Source organism: Sporothrix schenckii (genome assembly GCF_000961545.1).
Source record: "Sporothrix schenckii 1099-18 chromosome Unknown Cont49, whole genome shotgun sequence".
Taxonomy (NCBI): Eukaryota; Fungi; Ascomycota; class Sordariomycetes; order Ophiostomatales; family Ophiostomataceae; genus Sporothrix; species Sporothrix schenckii.
This window is the reverse complement of record NW_015971150.1, coordinates 2,853,593-2,869,246: the sequence shown is the minus strand read 5'-3', so window position 1 is coordinate 2,869,246 and position 15,654 is coordinate 2,853,593. Positions and strand designations below refer to the sequence as shown.

The window sequence follows — 15,654 nt, the reverse complement described above, 5'->3', positions numbered from 1 at the left end:
ATAAGACGAGCAACACAACAGCCGCCACGATGGAGGAACAGCCTTTGTTCCCCATCTTCTTTGACGACGACCAAAAGGTCATGGCCCAGTCCGGCTCCTTCTCCGGCTACCGCCCCCAGAAGCAGCTTGGAAGCGACTATTTGTCCGCGTCCGCCGAAGCCGACCAAACCTTTTGCCGAAACGTTGAGGGCTGGGGTCCCCTGAGCCCCTTCCGCTACGATTTCACACCTTGCTTCCTCGATGTCGGCGTCGCCAGCGTTGCCGTCTTTGGAATCGTCGCTGGTGCGCTGGCCCTATGGTGGCTGCTGGCCAAGAAGCCCTCCAACGGCCTGGCCAAGGACGGTACCTTCTGGATTAAACAGTCGCTCTTCGGCCTCGTCATTGCCGACTTTGTGGCTCAGTTTATCATCCAGGTCCTCAGCTTCCCAGACGTCTGGTTCCAGGATTTCCGGCCTTGGACCACCGTCGTCACCATCCTCTCGCTCGCCGTTGTCTTTGCCATCCAGTGGGCTGAGCACCCGCGCCTGCGCAATGCCAACGGTGTCGTGCTTTTCTACTGGCTGCTGCTTGTTCTGGCGCTGACCGTCAAGCTGCGCTCGCTCATCTCGCAGCAGATCTACAGCACCAACCTGCCCTACTTTGTCACCTACTCCGTCGGCTTTGGCCTGACCATTGCCGAGTTCCTCGTTGAGTGGCTCGCGCCCCACAAGCCCAGCGCCTACGAGGCTCTCGAGGACGGCGAGGAGTGCCCGGCCGAGTACGCCACCATCTTCTCGCGCCTGACGTTCAGCTGGATGACCCCACTCATGCGCTACGGCTACAGCCAGTACCTGGTGGAGGAAGACCTCTGGGGCCTCGAGACCCAGGACCGCACCTCGCAGACGGGGAGCTCGTTTGAGAAGGCATGGCAGCACGAGGTGGGGAAGAAGGCCCGTCCTTCGCTCTGGATCGCCGCCTTCCGCGCCTACGGTGGGCCGTACAGCATGGCCGCTCTCTTCAAGATTGGCAATGATCTCTCGGCCTTTGCTCAGCCACAGCTGCTGCGCTTCCTCATCGCCTTTGTCGCGTCCTACAAGACGCCCGAACCGCAGCCTGCCATCCAGGGCGCTGTCATCGCATTTGCCATGTTTGGCGTTGCTACCTTCCAGACCATCATGATCCACCAGTACTTCCAGCTGACCTTCGTGTCGGGCATGCGCATCAAGGGCGGCCTGACCTCCTCCATCTACCGCAAGGCCCTCAAGCTGTCCAACGAAGGCCGCTCTACCAAGACCACCGGCGACATTGTCAACTACATGGCTGTCGATGTCCAGCGTCTCCAGGACTTGACCCAGTTTGCTCACCAGCTATGGTCTGCCCCCTTCCAGATTTGCATCTGCATGTACTCGCTCTACCAGCTTGTCGGCTGGAACATGCTGGCGGGTATTGCCATCATGATCGTTATGATCCCGCTTAACGGTCTCATTGCCCGTGCCATGAAGACCCTGCAAAAACAGCAGATGAAGAACAAGGACGCTCGTAGCCGTCTCATTGCCGAAATCATCAACAACATGAAGAGCATCAAGCTCTACGCATGGGGCGCTGCCTTTATGAACAAGCTCAACTACGTCCGGAACGATCTCGAGCTCAAGAACCTGCGCCGCATCGGCGCCACTCAGGCTGGTGCCACGTTCATGTGGAACACGACGCCCTTCCTCGTGTCGTGCATAACTTTCACGTCCTTTGTCCTGACCCGCGACGAGCCTCTCACCACGGGGATCATCTTCCCTGCACTGGCCCTGTTCAACCTGTTGTCATTCCCGCTGGCTGTGCTGCCCATGGTCATCACCTCCATTGTTGAGGCCAGTGTTGCCGTGGCTCGTCTGACGGATTTCTTTCTGGCCGAAGAGGTCCAGTCCGACGCTGTTGTGACCCGCCCCGCCGCTCAGGAAATCGGCGAGGAGTCCGTCTCGATCCGCAATGGCAACTTCTCGTGGAACCGCCACGAGGACAAGAACGTGCTCACCGACATTAATTTCTCCGCCGACAAGGGTTCACTCACGTGCGTCATCGGCCGCGTTGGTGCCGGCAAGTCCTCGCTTCTACAGAGCATTCTGGGCGACTTGTACAAGGTCAACGGCGAGGTGCAGGTCGCCGGCACCGTAGCCTACGTCGCGCAGCAGAGTTGGATTATGAATGCCACCGTCAAGGAGAACATCGTCTTTGGTTACCGCTTCGATGCCGAATTCTACGACCAGACCGTCCGGGCCTGTGCGCTGATCGACGACTTTACCCAGCTGCCGGACGGTGACGAGACCGTTGTCGGGGAGCGCGGTATCTCGCTGTCTGGCGGCCAAAAGGCCCGTGTCTCGCTTGCCCGTGCCGTCTACGCTCGCGCCGACGTGTACCTGCTCGATGACTCGCTGTCTGCTGTCGACTCGCATGTCGGCCGCCACCTGATCAACAATGTCTTGGGCCCCAAGGGTCTCCTGCGCTCGAAGACGCGAATTCTTGCTACCAACTCGATTCCCGTCTTGCTCGAGTCCGACTCCATCTACATGCTGCGCGACGGCGAGATTGTCGAGAATGGAACCTACCGCCAGCTCGTTGCCATGAAGGGCCTCGTTCACGACCTCATCAAGACGGCCAACCAATCTGAGTCGGGCCCGTCGTCGGCCGGTGCCACCGGCTCGTCCTCGAGCACCGATTCGGAAAGCGAGACCTCGACTGTCATTGACCCCGGCACCCCTCTCAAGGACGACGAAATTGAAGAGGCGCAGGAGGGCCTCGCTGCCCTTCAGAGCATCAAGCCCGGTCCGACGTCTATCTCGCCTAAGAAGGCGCGCACCGAAAGCATGGCTACACTGCGCCGTGCCAGCGCGGCCAGCTTCCACGGGCCGCGCGGCAAGCTTACCGACGAGGAGGCTGCTGGCAGCAAGACCAAGCAGGCCAAAGAGCACAGTGAGCAGGGCAAGGTCAAGTGGCAGGTGTACCTGGAATACGCCAAGACCAACAACTTGTTCGCCGTTATTGTCTATCTTACCGCCCTGGTCTCGTCCCAGCTCGTCAGCCTGGGCGCCAACTACTGGCTGAAGAAGTGGGCAGACCACAACCTCAAGGACGGCACCAACTCGCAGGTCGGAAAGTACATTGGCATTTACTTTGCCTTTGGCATCGGTTCGGCACTGCTGACCGTGGCGCAGACGCTCATCCTCTGGATCTTCTGCTCGATTGAGGCGTCACGCAAGCTGCACGAGCGCATGGCCAAGGCCATTTTCCGCTCGCCCATGTCCTTTTTCGACGTCACGCCCGCTGGCCGCATTCTGAACCGTTTCTCGAGCGACATTTACCGTGTTGACGAGGTTCTCGCGCGGACGTTCAATATGCTGTTTGTCAACTTGTCCCGCTCGGGCTTCACGCTCGCTGTGATCTCTGTTACGACACCGGCGTTTGTGGCCCTGATTGTTCCGCTCGGCCTGATGTACGTCTTCATCCAGCGCTACTACCTGTACACGTCCCGCGAACTCAAGCGGCTCGACAGCGTCTCGCGCTCTCCCATCTACGCGCATTTCCAGGAGTCCCTGGGCGGTGTGCAGACGATTCGTGCGTACCGGCAGCAGCCGCGCTTCGAGCTGGAGAACGAGTGGCGCATGGATGCCAACCTGCGTGCCTATTACCCGTCCGTCAGCTCCAACCGCTGGCTGGCGGTGCGCCTCGAGTTCATCGGCGCCATTGTCATCCTGGCGGCCGCCGGCTTCGCGGTCATCTCGGTTGCCAACCACAGCGGCCTGGATGAAGGTATGGTTGGTCTGGCCATGTCGTACGCTCTGCAGATCACGACGTCGCTGAACTGGATCGTGCGCCAGTCGGTCGAGGTGGAGACCAACATTGTCTCGGTGGAGCGCGTGCTCGAGTACGCGGCTCTGCCAAGCGAGGCGCCCGAGATTATCCACCGCAACCGCCCGCCAGTCAGTTGGCCGGCGCACGGCGAGGTGGAGTTCCGCAACTACAGCGCACGCTACCGCGAGGGCTTGGACCTTGTCCTGAAGAACATCAGCCTCGACATCAAGCCGCATGAAAAGATTGGCGTCGTAGGCCGGACGGGCGCCGGCAAGTCGTCTCTGACGCTGGCGCTGTTCCGCATCATTGAGCCGGACACGGGCCACATCCGGCTTGATGATCTCAACACATCGACAATCGGCCTGCTGGACCTACGGCGTCGGCTGGCAATTATCCCTCAGGATGCAGCACTCTTCGAGGGCACAGTCCGTGACAACCTGGACCCGGCCCATGTGCATGACGACACGGAACTTTGGACCGTTCTCGAGCACGCCCGGCTCAAGGACCATGTGTCCTCCATGGCCGGTGGCCTCGAGGCCAAGATTAACGAAGGAGGTAAGTAGAGGTGTTTTTGGCCTTTTGCCGTTGCTTATTTTTGTTTTATTTTGTCATTCGCCTATTTTTTGTCGTTCTTTCTATCTGGTCGCCCCCAACGTCCCAACGATCCAGCGTCTCAACGCCTCCCTTGCCTCTCTTCCCGACCCGTCCTGTCTGTCTACGGGGGTTGGTCTTACGGGGCATATGACTTCATAAAGGATGCAGCGACATCCTGTTGTGCGAGCATGGCGTCACCGTCTTTTCTGCACGTTACGCCCCAGCGGACATGCCTAAAAGAACGGGGGGATGCGGCACAAAAATTGGACATACCAAAACAGGGTGTGTGTCAAGATTGTGCACGACACAACTGGAGTGGACGTGGGTGGAGACCAAAGGGAGTACAGAGCAAGAGACAGTGACTTTGTGTGACACTCTGAAGTGATACGACAATGGCGGGCAGTGCAGCGAGCATCTACGAGCGCAGATGTTGTGCCTGCGGTTGCGTTCCTGTATCTTGTTGTTGCGCTCCTTTTTCTTTTTCTCTTTTACTTTGGCCTTCTTTGCTAACCCACACTTTAGGCTCCAACTTATCCCAGGGCCAGCGCCAGCTGGTGTCGCTGGCGCGTGCGCTATTGACGCCGTCCAACATCCTGGTGCTTGACGAAGCCACGGCTGCGGTGGACGTCGAGACGGACCGGATGCTGCAGGCGACGCTGCGGTCGCCGCTGTTTGCCAACCGCACCATCATCACGGTGGCACACCGCATCAACACGATCCTGGACAGTGACCGCGTGGTCGTGCTCGAGCGTGGCGAGGTGGCCGAGTTTGGCACGCCACAGGAGCTGATTTCGAGCCGCGGCTTATTCTACGGTCTCGTGAAGCAGGCCGGCCTGGCGGACTGAAGAGGGAGAGGCGGTGGTGAGAACAATACGAGAAAAAACGGTCTCGTGTCTTAGAGGAGACGACGGGAAATATTTGACATATTTGGCGCAAAGCAAAAGTCCAGATAGGATGGATATTGGGGTTGTTTTTCTTTCTTTTTGTCTTTCTTTTGTGTATTATTTGCATGGTTGTTTCCATTGCGTTTTGTATTTACTGTACAGTCATTTATCACCATTGAAGGTTTCTGTGTTATTGAGTTGTGATCTCACGTACTCTTGAACATTGAGCAAAACGTTACGAACCTGTAAGTTTCTTTAAACGACCCCTTCCCCCATGACAACGAAGCAAAGAAAACGAAAGGCAACCTTCCAGGAAAAAGCAAATGGCGATACACACACACAAAGATGTTTAAAGCCAGACCTGGTCTACTATCTCTGAAAGGGGCTGGTCCTGAACTACTTCTACTTTGCCTCCCCTGGACATGCTTCTTTTTATGCGTTGCCTTCCCAGTCGTGTCCAGCTGCCTGCCCTACATAGCTCGCTGTCTTTTGCTTCTGCCTCTTGCCTCGTGTGTTTTGTCTCGTTTCGTTTTGGCTGCTTCTGGGCGCTTCTCTTTGTCTTCTGGCTTGTTGGTCGTTTTGTTGGGTGCATCTCGTTGTGCCCATTGTTTGCATTTGCTTAGTCCCTTTTCTTCCCGTCTCCCTCTCCTTTCTTTTTGCCAACCTCTGTTCCCTTCTCTTACGGCGTTGCATCAGGAAGTGCTACCCAAGACCAGTACATGGCAAGGTACTGTTTCCGGCAAAAGCAATATACCATGACCACTAAAGCCAAACAGGGAGAAAAGAAAGAGAGAGAGAGAGAGAGAGAGAGAGAGAGAGACGACCCTCCCCTCCCNCNCNCCCNCNCNCNCNCNCTCTCTCNCNCNCNCNCGACGACGACGACGACGACGACGACGACGACGACGACGACGACGACGACGACGACGACGACGACGACGACGACGACGACGACGACGACGACGACGACGACGACGACGACGACGTACGTACGTACGTACGTACGTACGTACGTACGTACTACGTACGTACTACTACTACTACTACTACTACTACTCTCGTCTCGTCGTCGTCGTCGTCGTCGTCGTCGTCGTCGTCGTCGTCTCGTCGTACGTCGTCGTACGTACGTACGACGTACGTACGTACGTACGTACGTACGTACGTACGTACGTACGTACGTACGTACGTAACGGTAACCGTACGTAACGTACGAACGTACGTAACGTAACGTAACGAACGTAACGTAACGTAACGTAACGTAACGTAACGTAACGTAACGTAACGTAACGTAACGTAACGAACGTAACGTAACGAACGAACGAACGAACGAACGAAGAACGAAGAAGAGAGAGAGAGAGAGAGAGAGNGANNNNGANGNGAGAGAGAGAGAGACCCTCCCCTCCCCTCCCCCCTCCCCTTCCCCCACCCATGTTTACCAGTAATGTCGGGTTTGCAGCCCACCCAGCAGGGCAAGGAAGAAGGACACTCGATATCAAACGCTCTCACAATGTAGAACCGTCCAGACACAGCCGCAGATCCCGGAATGGCAAAACCTATTCAAAGGTGCTCCGTATTTTTTACGTCATTTTGCCTCTTCTGTCTCTTTTCCTACCCAGTCGACCCTGCCGGGTCCGTTTGTTTGCACGGCTTGTTGTCCTCCCGTGTTCCGGTAGACCACAATGACACGTACTACGGAGACACGTATGACGAAGACACGTATTACGACAGACTCAAACAGTTGCAAACGGGTGCAATCGTGCTAGTGCAAGCTCCCGCTGTGTGTGTGTATTGGAACAACAAATTGGGTGAGCAGGACGCTACGTTGTCCCTTTGTCCCCTGCAAGCAAGCGAAATGCGCAGGACAGGAGGGCCTATGCTGCGTTGAGGTAATCGCAGTCACACCACAAGTTGACCGTACAAAATGGTCTTACGGTGCTTCGGGATAAAAAGAGATTATCGGAGGAGAAGAGGAAGAAAGGGCATCCTAAAAGGCATTTCAACATACGATCATTATTGGTAGAAAAATGTCTGCCATACGTGATCCGGGCCCAGTTCGGGGCAGTCCCTACGATGTGAGTGGGAAGATATAAATAATTCGTTTGTTGTTTTAGTTTGCGCAGAGAAGATTGGTCCGGACAAATGCATTTTTTTAAACCAAAAAAATTGGTCAAAGCGAGAAACAAGAAGAAACGCTGCGGATGGCTTCCGGTAGCATTTTTCGTTTCTTTTTCCAGTACTCTTTTGACGCACTATCGACGTGCATGCATAAGAGAGAACAGGGAAAAAATGGCGAGAAAGCGGGGGCGAAGAAGAACATGGGAAAAGAAAAGAAAGACCAGAGCTCGTTGAGTTTGCTGCAGCGAGATAAACTAGTAGTTTTACTGATTCTTTTGTAAAATAGGGAGGAAGAGGAAACGCGAGCCAAGGAGATGAAGACGATGGTTAATACAACGGCGTAGAGAGATGGCCATGAACTCCTTTGTATGCTAAAATCAGAGCCTTCGCTGCACTCGTTCATCGAACAACCCACAACCCCTCTTGTTCATGCCCAAGATCCAGTACTCGTATTGCTTCTTTTGGGTGGGCTTCCTATTTATTTAATTTCTTTTTCTTTTCCTTTTTCTTTTCCCTCGCAGTGAATACGAGCAGGGAGGTCCAAAGGCCGTCTTGATACGTTAATGTTCTGATCGATGCACGCCCCTCGTTTTTCTTGTGGTTTATCCTCACCTCGCAGGGCTTGTTTATGTTTTTTTTTCTTCCAGTTTGATGTGGTGAGTTGTACAATCTGCGGGTCGAAATATGTCATCTTTTGAGGATTCGTTCCCCGACGTTTTTGTTTTTCTCTTCCCATCCACTCTTGTCGCTGTACAGTAAAAAAATCCTTCACTTTTCTTGTGCAAGTGCGTGTTTTTATACCCTCAATGCCCGCCTTTGCATGCGTATAACCGTCTTTTCTGCAGGATTCCGAACTGCATGCCTTTTTCTAAAAAGAACATAATAGAATAAAATAAAATAAAGTCCTTCTACCCACACGTCGCATGCCCATCCAGCAGGCATCCCCGTGTTCATTGCACCGCCTTTGTTTCTGGTCTGCACCTTTTCCCTTATGCCGTGCCCTGTCCACTACGATGTACGTGTTCTTAGTTTCCCTCTTCATCCCCTGCACACTCTGCTGTCGTTGCACCGCAGCAAAAAAGTCACCCTGTTTGTGTGTCGGGGCAATAGGATATCCACCTGCACCCGTTGCTCGTCCTCGTCCGTCAGCTCCCAATGCTCGACGCTGTCCAGAGGCCGGACCACTCTTGCACCGTCTTACAGGCGTGTCCACACATTGCCTGTATACCTCTCCTCAGCTTCAATATGATCTTTTTCGTGTGCCGAGCATGCCCCTCCTTTCTTGGGCCGTTTCTAACATCTTGTATATTCATACATTCACGCTTTACAAAAATATATATATTTATTATTTCCTTTTTCAGGCTTCTCTGTTTCCAGAAGTTGTGGCCCCAGCAGAAGGGGCAACAATCGGCCCAGTATTGCCTCAGTATCTGGCCGATTGTCTTTTTATTCTATTTTCTTATGGGGCTCGGTGCTACCAATTTAGGTAAAACGTCGAGTGAACAAGCTGGGATCGTGCGAGCTTGGGATTTGGGAACGGGGAGTTTTGGGACAGACGCAAAATATACCTCGATTCGGAAGTTCAATTTCAATTCGCTCCGGTCGTCAGAACCCAACCCACGGGACCGACGACATGAGTTTAGAAGGCGCACAGAAATGGCCTCGTCCGCGGGCAGCCGGGCACGGTAGAGAGCATCGGGGATCGAACGACTTGCAAAGAACGCCGTACGAAGCACGGCATTCGACCGCCAAACACGGCGACGTGCTGCCCGTTGGCTATCCCGTTACGAGACAAAGGACTCTGTATATTACGGCGTATGTATGTTGTATGTCGTATGTTGGCGGGCCAGATGGACAAGAGGGGTGGTACGGATGGAGCCTTGTCAAAATGAAATGACACTGGGTCAGTCTCCTTCGTCAGGTCAGCCGAGCAAGCGATCAAGCGGCCAAGCGAGCAACTCGTAAGAGTGTATTTCGTAGGGGTGCAATACGACTCGGTTTCCGTGCCTCGCATGCCATCTTCCTCGGCAACTGTAGGTCTCCGCGAACCAAATGGCCGGATTGGTCATATTTCGAGGCCACTCCTCCGCACAGGGTGGCATTTGGGGTTGTTGGATCGGGGGCCGTTGTTGGTGACTGTGCAGAATCATCAAATCTCGACGGGGCGTCTGGGGAGAGGAAATGATCACGCCGGCCAGGACAATTCCCGAGCAAGGTGTGACTGGGTGATAAGGACGAAGGGTAGCAGTCAGGAGAGTAGAGGGATTGGGTGGGGAAGGTGAACCACCAGGCCTGACCACAACAAGAAATGCCGTTGGAGCCACACAATGCCAAGGTCTGGTTCAGATGTAATTGGACACGGAGACGACAAATGGAGACGACGACCGACACGGCGTGATGCATAGAACGGAAGTCGACAGTATCGAGCACGTCGCAGGTGGCGTGATGGATGTCGGAAGAAACGTACTCTCCACGTCGTATTTTGAGTCCGGTTTGGATGTCGTAGCCACCGTTAAATGGAGACACCTTGACAGGGACGGATGATAAAACTACCATATTTTCTGTCAAGCATGTGTTCAACTGTCGATCACCGGGCCTGTCTCGGGATTGGCTGTACGTCGTACGGCGTACGCAAGAAAGCAGATCGTAAAGCATGCATTGTGGGGGAGGAATAAATGAAACATGAAAATATCATGTTCTAATTCGGGCGGTGCTGGAAGAAACACAAAACCAGACATTGATGCGGTCTGGTGAGCTGAAAACCATGACCGTCGAATGACAGTCTAGTGAAGGAAGAACACCAAGGGGACAAAAAGATTGAACTTGAACAATATGAGAGCACAACTTCGAGCCATAAAAAAAGGTAAAGGGCATGTGGTGGGATGTGGGCGATCCGTTGTGGGACATTTTCTGATTTTCAATTGTCCCGATGCACCACCAAATTGCGGCGGCAGTCGACGTGCATGCTGATCAAATGACAGCCATGCGCCCGTTGCGAGCGTCAGAGTCTCGTAATTGAGTTAGCTGTTTAAACTCCTCGAAAGGGAGAATAGCTTGTTGATAGAGGTCGAATTGCGGAGTCGACTTTACGCCGACTTCAGCATCTTGTATTGTCGTTTATTTCGGCAGCCATTTGCCTCGGGTACGGGGTCGTGTGCTGCAAAGATACGGTGAGACGAAAAAACTGCACGCAGTCGGACTCGACAATGCGGTCGGCGATGGTCATTCTGTTGAATGGTTCACTTCTTTGCTGCTGCCCTGCTGATGGTATCGACAGAAAAGCAAAACGCTCCTAAACCTCAACTGTGAGCAAAGTACTAACAATGAAGAGAGGCCAAAAGGGGAAGGCAACGAATTGAATCGCGACGGCACCGGCTCAGATACGACAGTGTAGGACGCAGTGAAGAAAAAGAAACGAGGCAAAGCGTCCGATACTCTCCGTGGCAGTTTTGCTCCCTCATTTCCGTACGAGTTAAGACGCTGCCAGGACGGGAACGGCGAACAGGAGGCAACGGAAAAAGGGTTGTATGCATGACCCCCAGCGAAATGCCTTGTCGATCCCCTGACATACTCTGTGTGCGAGTAATAAATTTCAAATAATTGGAAGTCTGGCTCGTGGTAAGGAAACCAAATCGCGCGACACGCGCTGGATTAAAAAAAAAAAATGCAAGGTGGAAAAGAAAGCAACGAAAGAAACAACAAATAAGTGGAATCGTTCAACTCGCAATCCGTGCCTTTCGTTTGCCAATTGGTCGTCGAGGTGCTTTTCTTCTTGTAACTCATTTCTTTTCTTTAAATTGCCACGAACTGATAGGCGCTGCTGTGAACAATAAGCAAATGGTCGTTTCGTCGACGTTTTGCAGCTCTTGCTGAGGAAAGGTCGGTGATGATCGGAAGTGGTTTATGTTTTCTTCCCTTTTCCTCGCCACGTCCTAAGCGATCGTGGATTGCTTGATCGTGCTTTTTGTTATCCAACCGGATTCACTCTCGTTGTGTTGGATCATCATGTTCGCTCTTTTCTTTCCTGTCGGAGTTCGTATGTTAGCTTGTGAGTTGCTGGTGCTGTGGATGGATCTCTGCTGTGTGACTACCGCATGTACATGCACTATCTCGTAATACGGCAGCAGGGGCAACACAACCATTCTGTGTCCGTACCTCTAACCCCGATGGACAGCCATACATACCACTGCACATAAAGATTGGTCGTGAGAATACAACGCACAAATCTCTAGCTGCGTTGCCTCATTCCGCCCGTCCCTTGCAGTCGCATCTTCGCGCCTGGCCTGTCCACTTTTTTCCGCACCGAACCGTTCCGTTTAAGAGGCGGCTAGCCAACGGGGGTGGAAGGGACCTGAGAAAATGGCGGGCAAGGATTAAGGGAATGGGTGTCAAGTGTTTCCGTACAGTGGACGACGTATGGTCGTATGGCGTCCTTACGACATACCGAAGAGTGCGCCACCGTGCCTGTTCAACGCGAATGAGCGGACCACATGGGGAAATGTGGTTAGCCTGGATGCGTCAGAAGCAGATAATGATTTCTATCCAACACCAGAAATCTACACGAGTCTGACCGCCAATGTTCCGGGCACCAGCTGTCTGGGAAGGGATGGGCATTCAAGTGGGGCGTTTCCCAGCCCCTTGCGTATCCTGGCTGCACTGGAGAGTGAGAGCTGCACCCACAGACCACCCAAGCCGGCGTGAGGACTGGGAACGGTGGTCATCTTGTCATTTTCGAAGCGAACTTGGAGACAGAAGCGTGGGTAAGCTCATCTCTTATCGTGGTTTTGGGTCCCGCCACGCTATAACACGTTTATTCGTGTATATTATAGAAGCGCAGTAATTTGACGACTTTTGGGTTGTAGACATTTGTGGGAAGCATACCTGTTTGATGAATCCTTTGTGTTTGTTCATGACCGCATAACAAAACGGGATGGCCTTTCCGGCCTCGTATTGCTGTTCTTGGTGACACTGGCGGCAATCAGGTAAATAAATCTCGGAAAAGCAGGTAAATGCAGGACTTGCAAACACGCTGCTCTCCTACTCCAGCGCTCTGCTCCAATGTCTTCTCGGAACGCCGGCTTAGCTCATACAAACGATTCCCAATGCATTTGTCGACAGACTGTCACTGGTTGTGCCACTGTCGAACAGCTCATGAATGACCATTTCGTCTTTCCTGCCTCTACTCTGTACTTTGTACGGAGTATTACTTCGTATTGCAGGGGGATGCGACGCCGCCGCTATGCCAGAGTTGGCGAAGGCCCGAGTGACACTTGACTGGAAGCGCCTGCGTGAGATTTTCAACCGGCGAGCAGACACAGCCAAACTGGACCAGGGGAGGTGTTCCAAGCAGAAAGAGAGCCAGTGAAACCAGGGCCAGGGGGTCAAGGGGAATGGATGCCGGGGTCGCCTTGTGTTTGCCCCTTCAGGTCTGCTCCCTGCGAGCTCACATTAAATGCTAAGAAACATTATTAGTGTCCCACGTAGGTCCGTTTCTCACCGGACTCTGCATCCCCCAAGGCGAGCGGTGTCTGAAGTACCCCCCCCCCCCACCAAGTTTGACGCACTCAAACGGAGGATGTTCCCGCGTTTTTGGGCGACATCGCAATAGTGTATTGGGGTAATGCTCTGGGCACGCTCAAGCACGTTGCTGTTCCTGTCGTTCGTCATATCTCACAGTTTCAATTTTTGGCAACGCAACTTACTCTCGATCGTTTCTTGTTGACCTCCCTGGGAGGCGCGATGGTGGTATTGCTCGGGACTTTTCCGAATCGACGTCGTCGTCTGCTTGGCCAGGAACTCTGCAAGTCTCTCGTTGGTGTCGACCTTTCGCCTGTGTTCAGGATGCTGCTAACGGCACTGGACCGCTGGACACCATGCAGCCCTCATTCGCTTACGACGGAAGGCCATCCGCGCGAGACAGGAAGTGCAAAAAGGGCGGATAATAGCATTTCCAGGAGGATGATAGGCCCTCGTCGATTGCAAAGGGGCAAATCGCTGCAGAGCATTTGGGGTTGGGATGGAACACCTTGGCTGTCTTGCGGAGGAGTGGAGAGAAGGCTCAGGATGAAGGGTGGTGCAGGGGCCTGGATTGTGCAGGGGGTGGCTCGCCAAAGATCCAGGCCACTCGCTGCAACCTGCGAAAGAGCAAACGACGTCGAACCAGAAAAAGAAAGAATGTGGGTGGTCGGCGAGTTTGAGGAAAGAGCTACGGTGTACTCAGTATGTGTTGACCCGCTCGAATGCGACATCGTACATGTACTGCTGTCCAGAGCGAAAGAGCTGAGTGTAAAAGATCGCAGCGTCTTCGGAGCAAGCACCACTGCTGGCCATCCAGGCTGCAGGACGACATACGATGTACTTCTGCTGGAGAATGTCCACGCCATTGCAGAACCCTGTGTCTCCATCGCCCAGGGTGCTCCTTCCATTCGTGCTCGTGCACAGACACGTATGTTGCAAGCATTTCCTCTTTGGACACTGGCCATTTGTTCCTTCCCTGGCCTTTCTGTAATTCTTTATTCCCTCTTGCTCATTTTGTTTTCCTTCCCATTCGTTCTTTCTTGCCGACGTACCCTGCGGCACCTATTGTGGCAGTTGACATGCGTTTGTTGTTATTTCGTATCGTTTTGGGTCGTTTGTGCCTTCCTCTTTCCCATATCAGATTACATACTATTTCGGCCGTTTTAGCGGTATCCTCTCCAGCGGTTTTCGCGCCCAATACCGGCTGGCTTGCTGATTATTAGACCAAACGTATCGAGCTAGCGCATCTGATTGACACACAGGCAATACCCCACTTATTGGCTCCCGCTCTTGCCCACTCGCGTTGTGCCTTCCGTTAGCGCTGTTTTGACGGAACGATACTCACAGTGCCTGGAAATAGCGTTGGAACCTGGAACCCGACCATCGCTCCATTCGTTCCCGCCCGCAGCGCCCGTTTTGTTGCGCCCGTTGTCCGTGCCAATTGACAGGTCAGAGTTTGCTCGCTCTAGTGCAGAATGGGCATCCGGCTCAGTTGTGGCCAGGCTTGGCTTCGGCCAACAATACCGGCCAAGCAAACTGTACAGAAGTACTAACCAGTAATTACTGAAGAGCGCGTCAAACGGACAGCCTCTGCATCTCCTTGCGAACAGGAAGGAGCGACTGTCGCTAACGCTGCACAGGTAATGCAGCGATGGCTTACGAGATGAGAAAGTGTATGGGGACAGCAAGCTGCCGAGCATCGCGCCTTCTGCAATGTTCAGCCCAGCCATGGAAGGCACAATTCAAGCCAGGCAGAAAGCAGTATGGTCGCGCCTTCCTCTCGGACATCCATCCGCACGATTCGCAGGGCGTCTTGGATCCTTCGTGTTTGTTTTGCGAACTCAGTAGAAACGTTCACGGCGACATCTTTAAAGTCTTCTCTCCTGTTCCCGACTGCAATCTCTCTCCCAAAGAGCCGGCAGGGCAGCGCCAAGCAAGTTGCGACCTAGTGGGAAAAGGCTGTAAGACGGTCCACTAGCTAGCACAACTCACAAAAGTCGGCACGCAAGACGGACGATCACCGCCGGCCGACGGACGTAAGGGGAAATGCACCGGCGGCCTCTGTCTTCTTCCACGGAGCCCCAAGCCGCTGCGTCAGGGCGTCGAAGAGGGCGATTCCGTACAAGCCGGAAGAAAGCTCAAGTCACCGTTGCAAAGCCATTTTGACGCGAACAATCTGCACAAAACAGTCCCGTCAACAACAAGGCAGGGTTCTCAGAACGCAGTTCTACTTTTGGGTGGTCCTGCACAGTCTAATTTTTTCTCAGCTTCTCGTGAGTCTTTGTGGAGCTCACAAGACGGACGCGCTGCAGAGGGGTGGAGGGGTGTGGGTGGACATCCACCCAATAGGGTAGGGGGATGCTGCTGAAGGGGGTGAGGTGGGAGGAGGTGGAAGCCGAGCAAGTTTGGCCAAGGGGAAACGTCGAGACCTCCCCCATCTCCCTCTTTCTTTTGCTGGTATTCCCTGCCCGCTTGCGCGACATGCATCGAAAAGCGACACCAGTCACGGAAACGATAGAGACAAGGGGCATCTGCCTCCCCCCCCCGTCTCATAGCTAGCCTCTTGGCTATCGTTTTCAGCTGCTCTTTGCAGGCCTGGTGCCTCCTCCGTTTGTTCACCCCTCCTTCTCCGGCGCATCGTCTAGCTAGAGTGTTCGACGTTTGTCTTGTTGCTAGGCTTTGTCCGCGTGCACCCACTCTTTGCCGTGGTCGTCTTGCATCTCGTTCG

The 15,654-nt window shown here is 53.8% G+C and overlaps 3 protein-coding genes across 3 annotated transcripts; all 3 read left to right on the top strand.

Annotated features, from left to right (window-relative positions):
• Nucleotides 1-29: 29 nt before the first annotated feature.
• Nucleotides 30-4,382, top strand: SPSK_04818 (uncharacterized protein; the record flags this gene model as incomplete). Its single annotated transcript, XM_016731581.1, has 1 exon — nt 30-4,382. The coding sequence occupies one exon, from the start codon at nt 30-32 to the stop codon at nt 4,380-4,382; it is 4,353 nt and encodes a 1,450-aa protein (XP_016583444.1).
• Nucleotides 4,383-4,805: 423 nt separating this feature from the next.
• SPSK_05646 (uncharacterized protein) lies at nt 4,806-5,258 on the top strand (the record flags this gene model as incomplete). The annotated part of the gene is made up of 2 exons (XM_016732388.1): nt 4,806-4,865; nt 4,953-5,258. The coding sequence occupies 2 exons, from the start codon at nt 4,806-4,808 to the stop codon at nt 5,256-5,258; spliced, it is 366 nt and encodes a 121-aa protein (XP_016583443.1).
• Nucleotides 5,259-5,642: 384 nt separating this feature from the next.
• On the top strand, nt 5,643-6,807 carry SPSK_10968 (uncharacterized protein; the record flags this gene model as incomplete). Its single annotated transcript, XM_016737189.1, has 3 exons — nt 5,643-5,661; nt 6,074-6,283; nt 6,734-6,807. 3 exons carry the CDS (start codon nt 5,643-5,645, stop codon nt 6,805-6,807), a joined length of 303 nt encoding a protein of 100 aa, XP_016583442.1.
• Nucleotides 6,808-15,654: the final 8,847 nt, after the last annotated feature.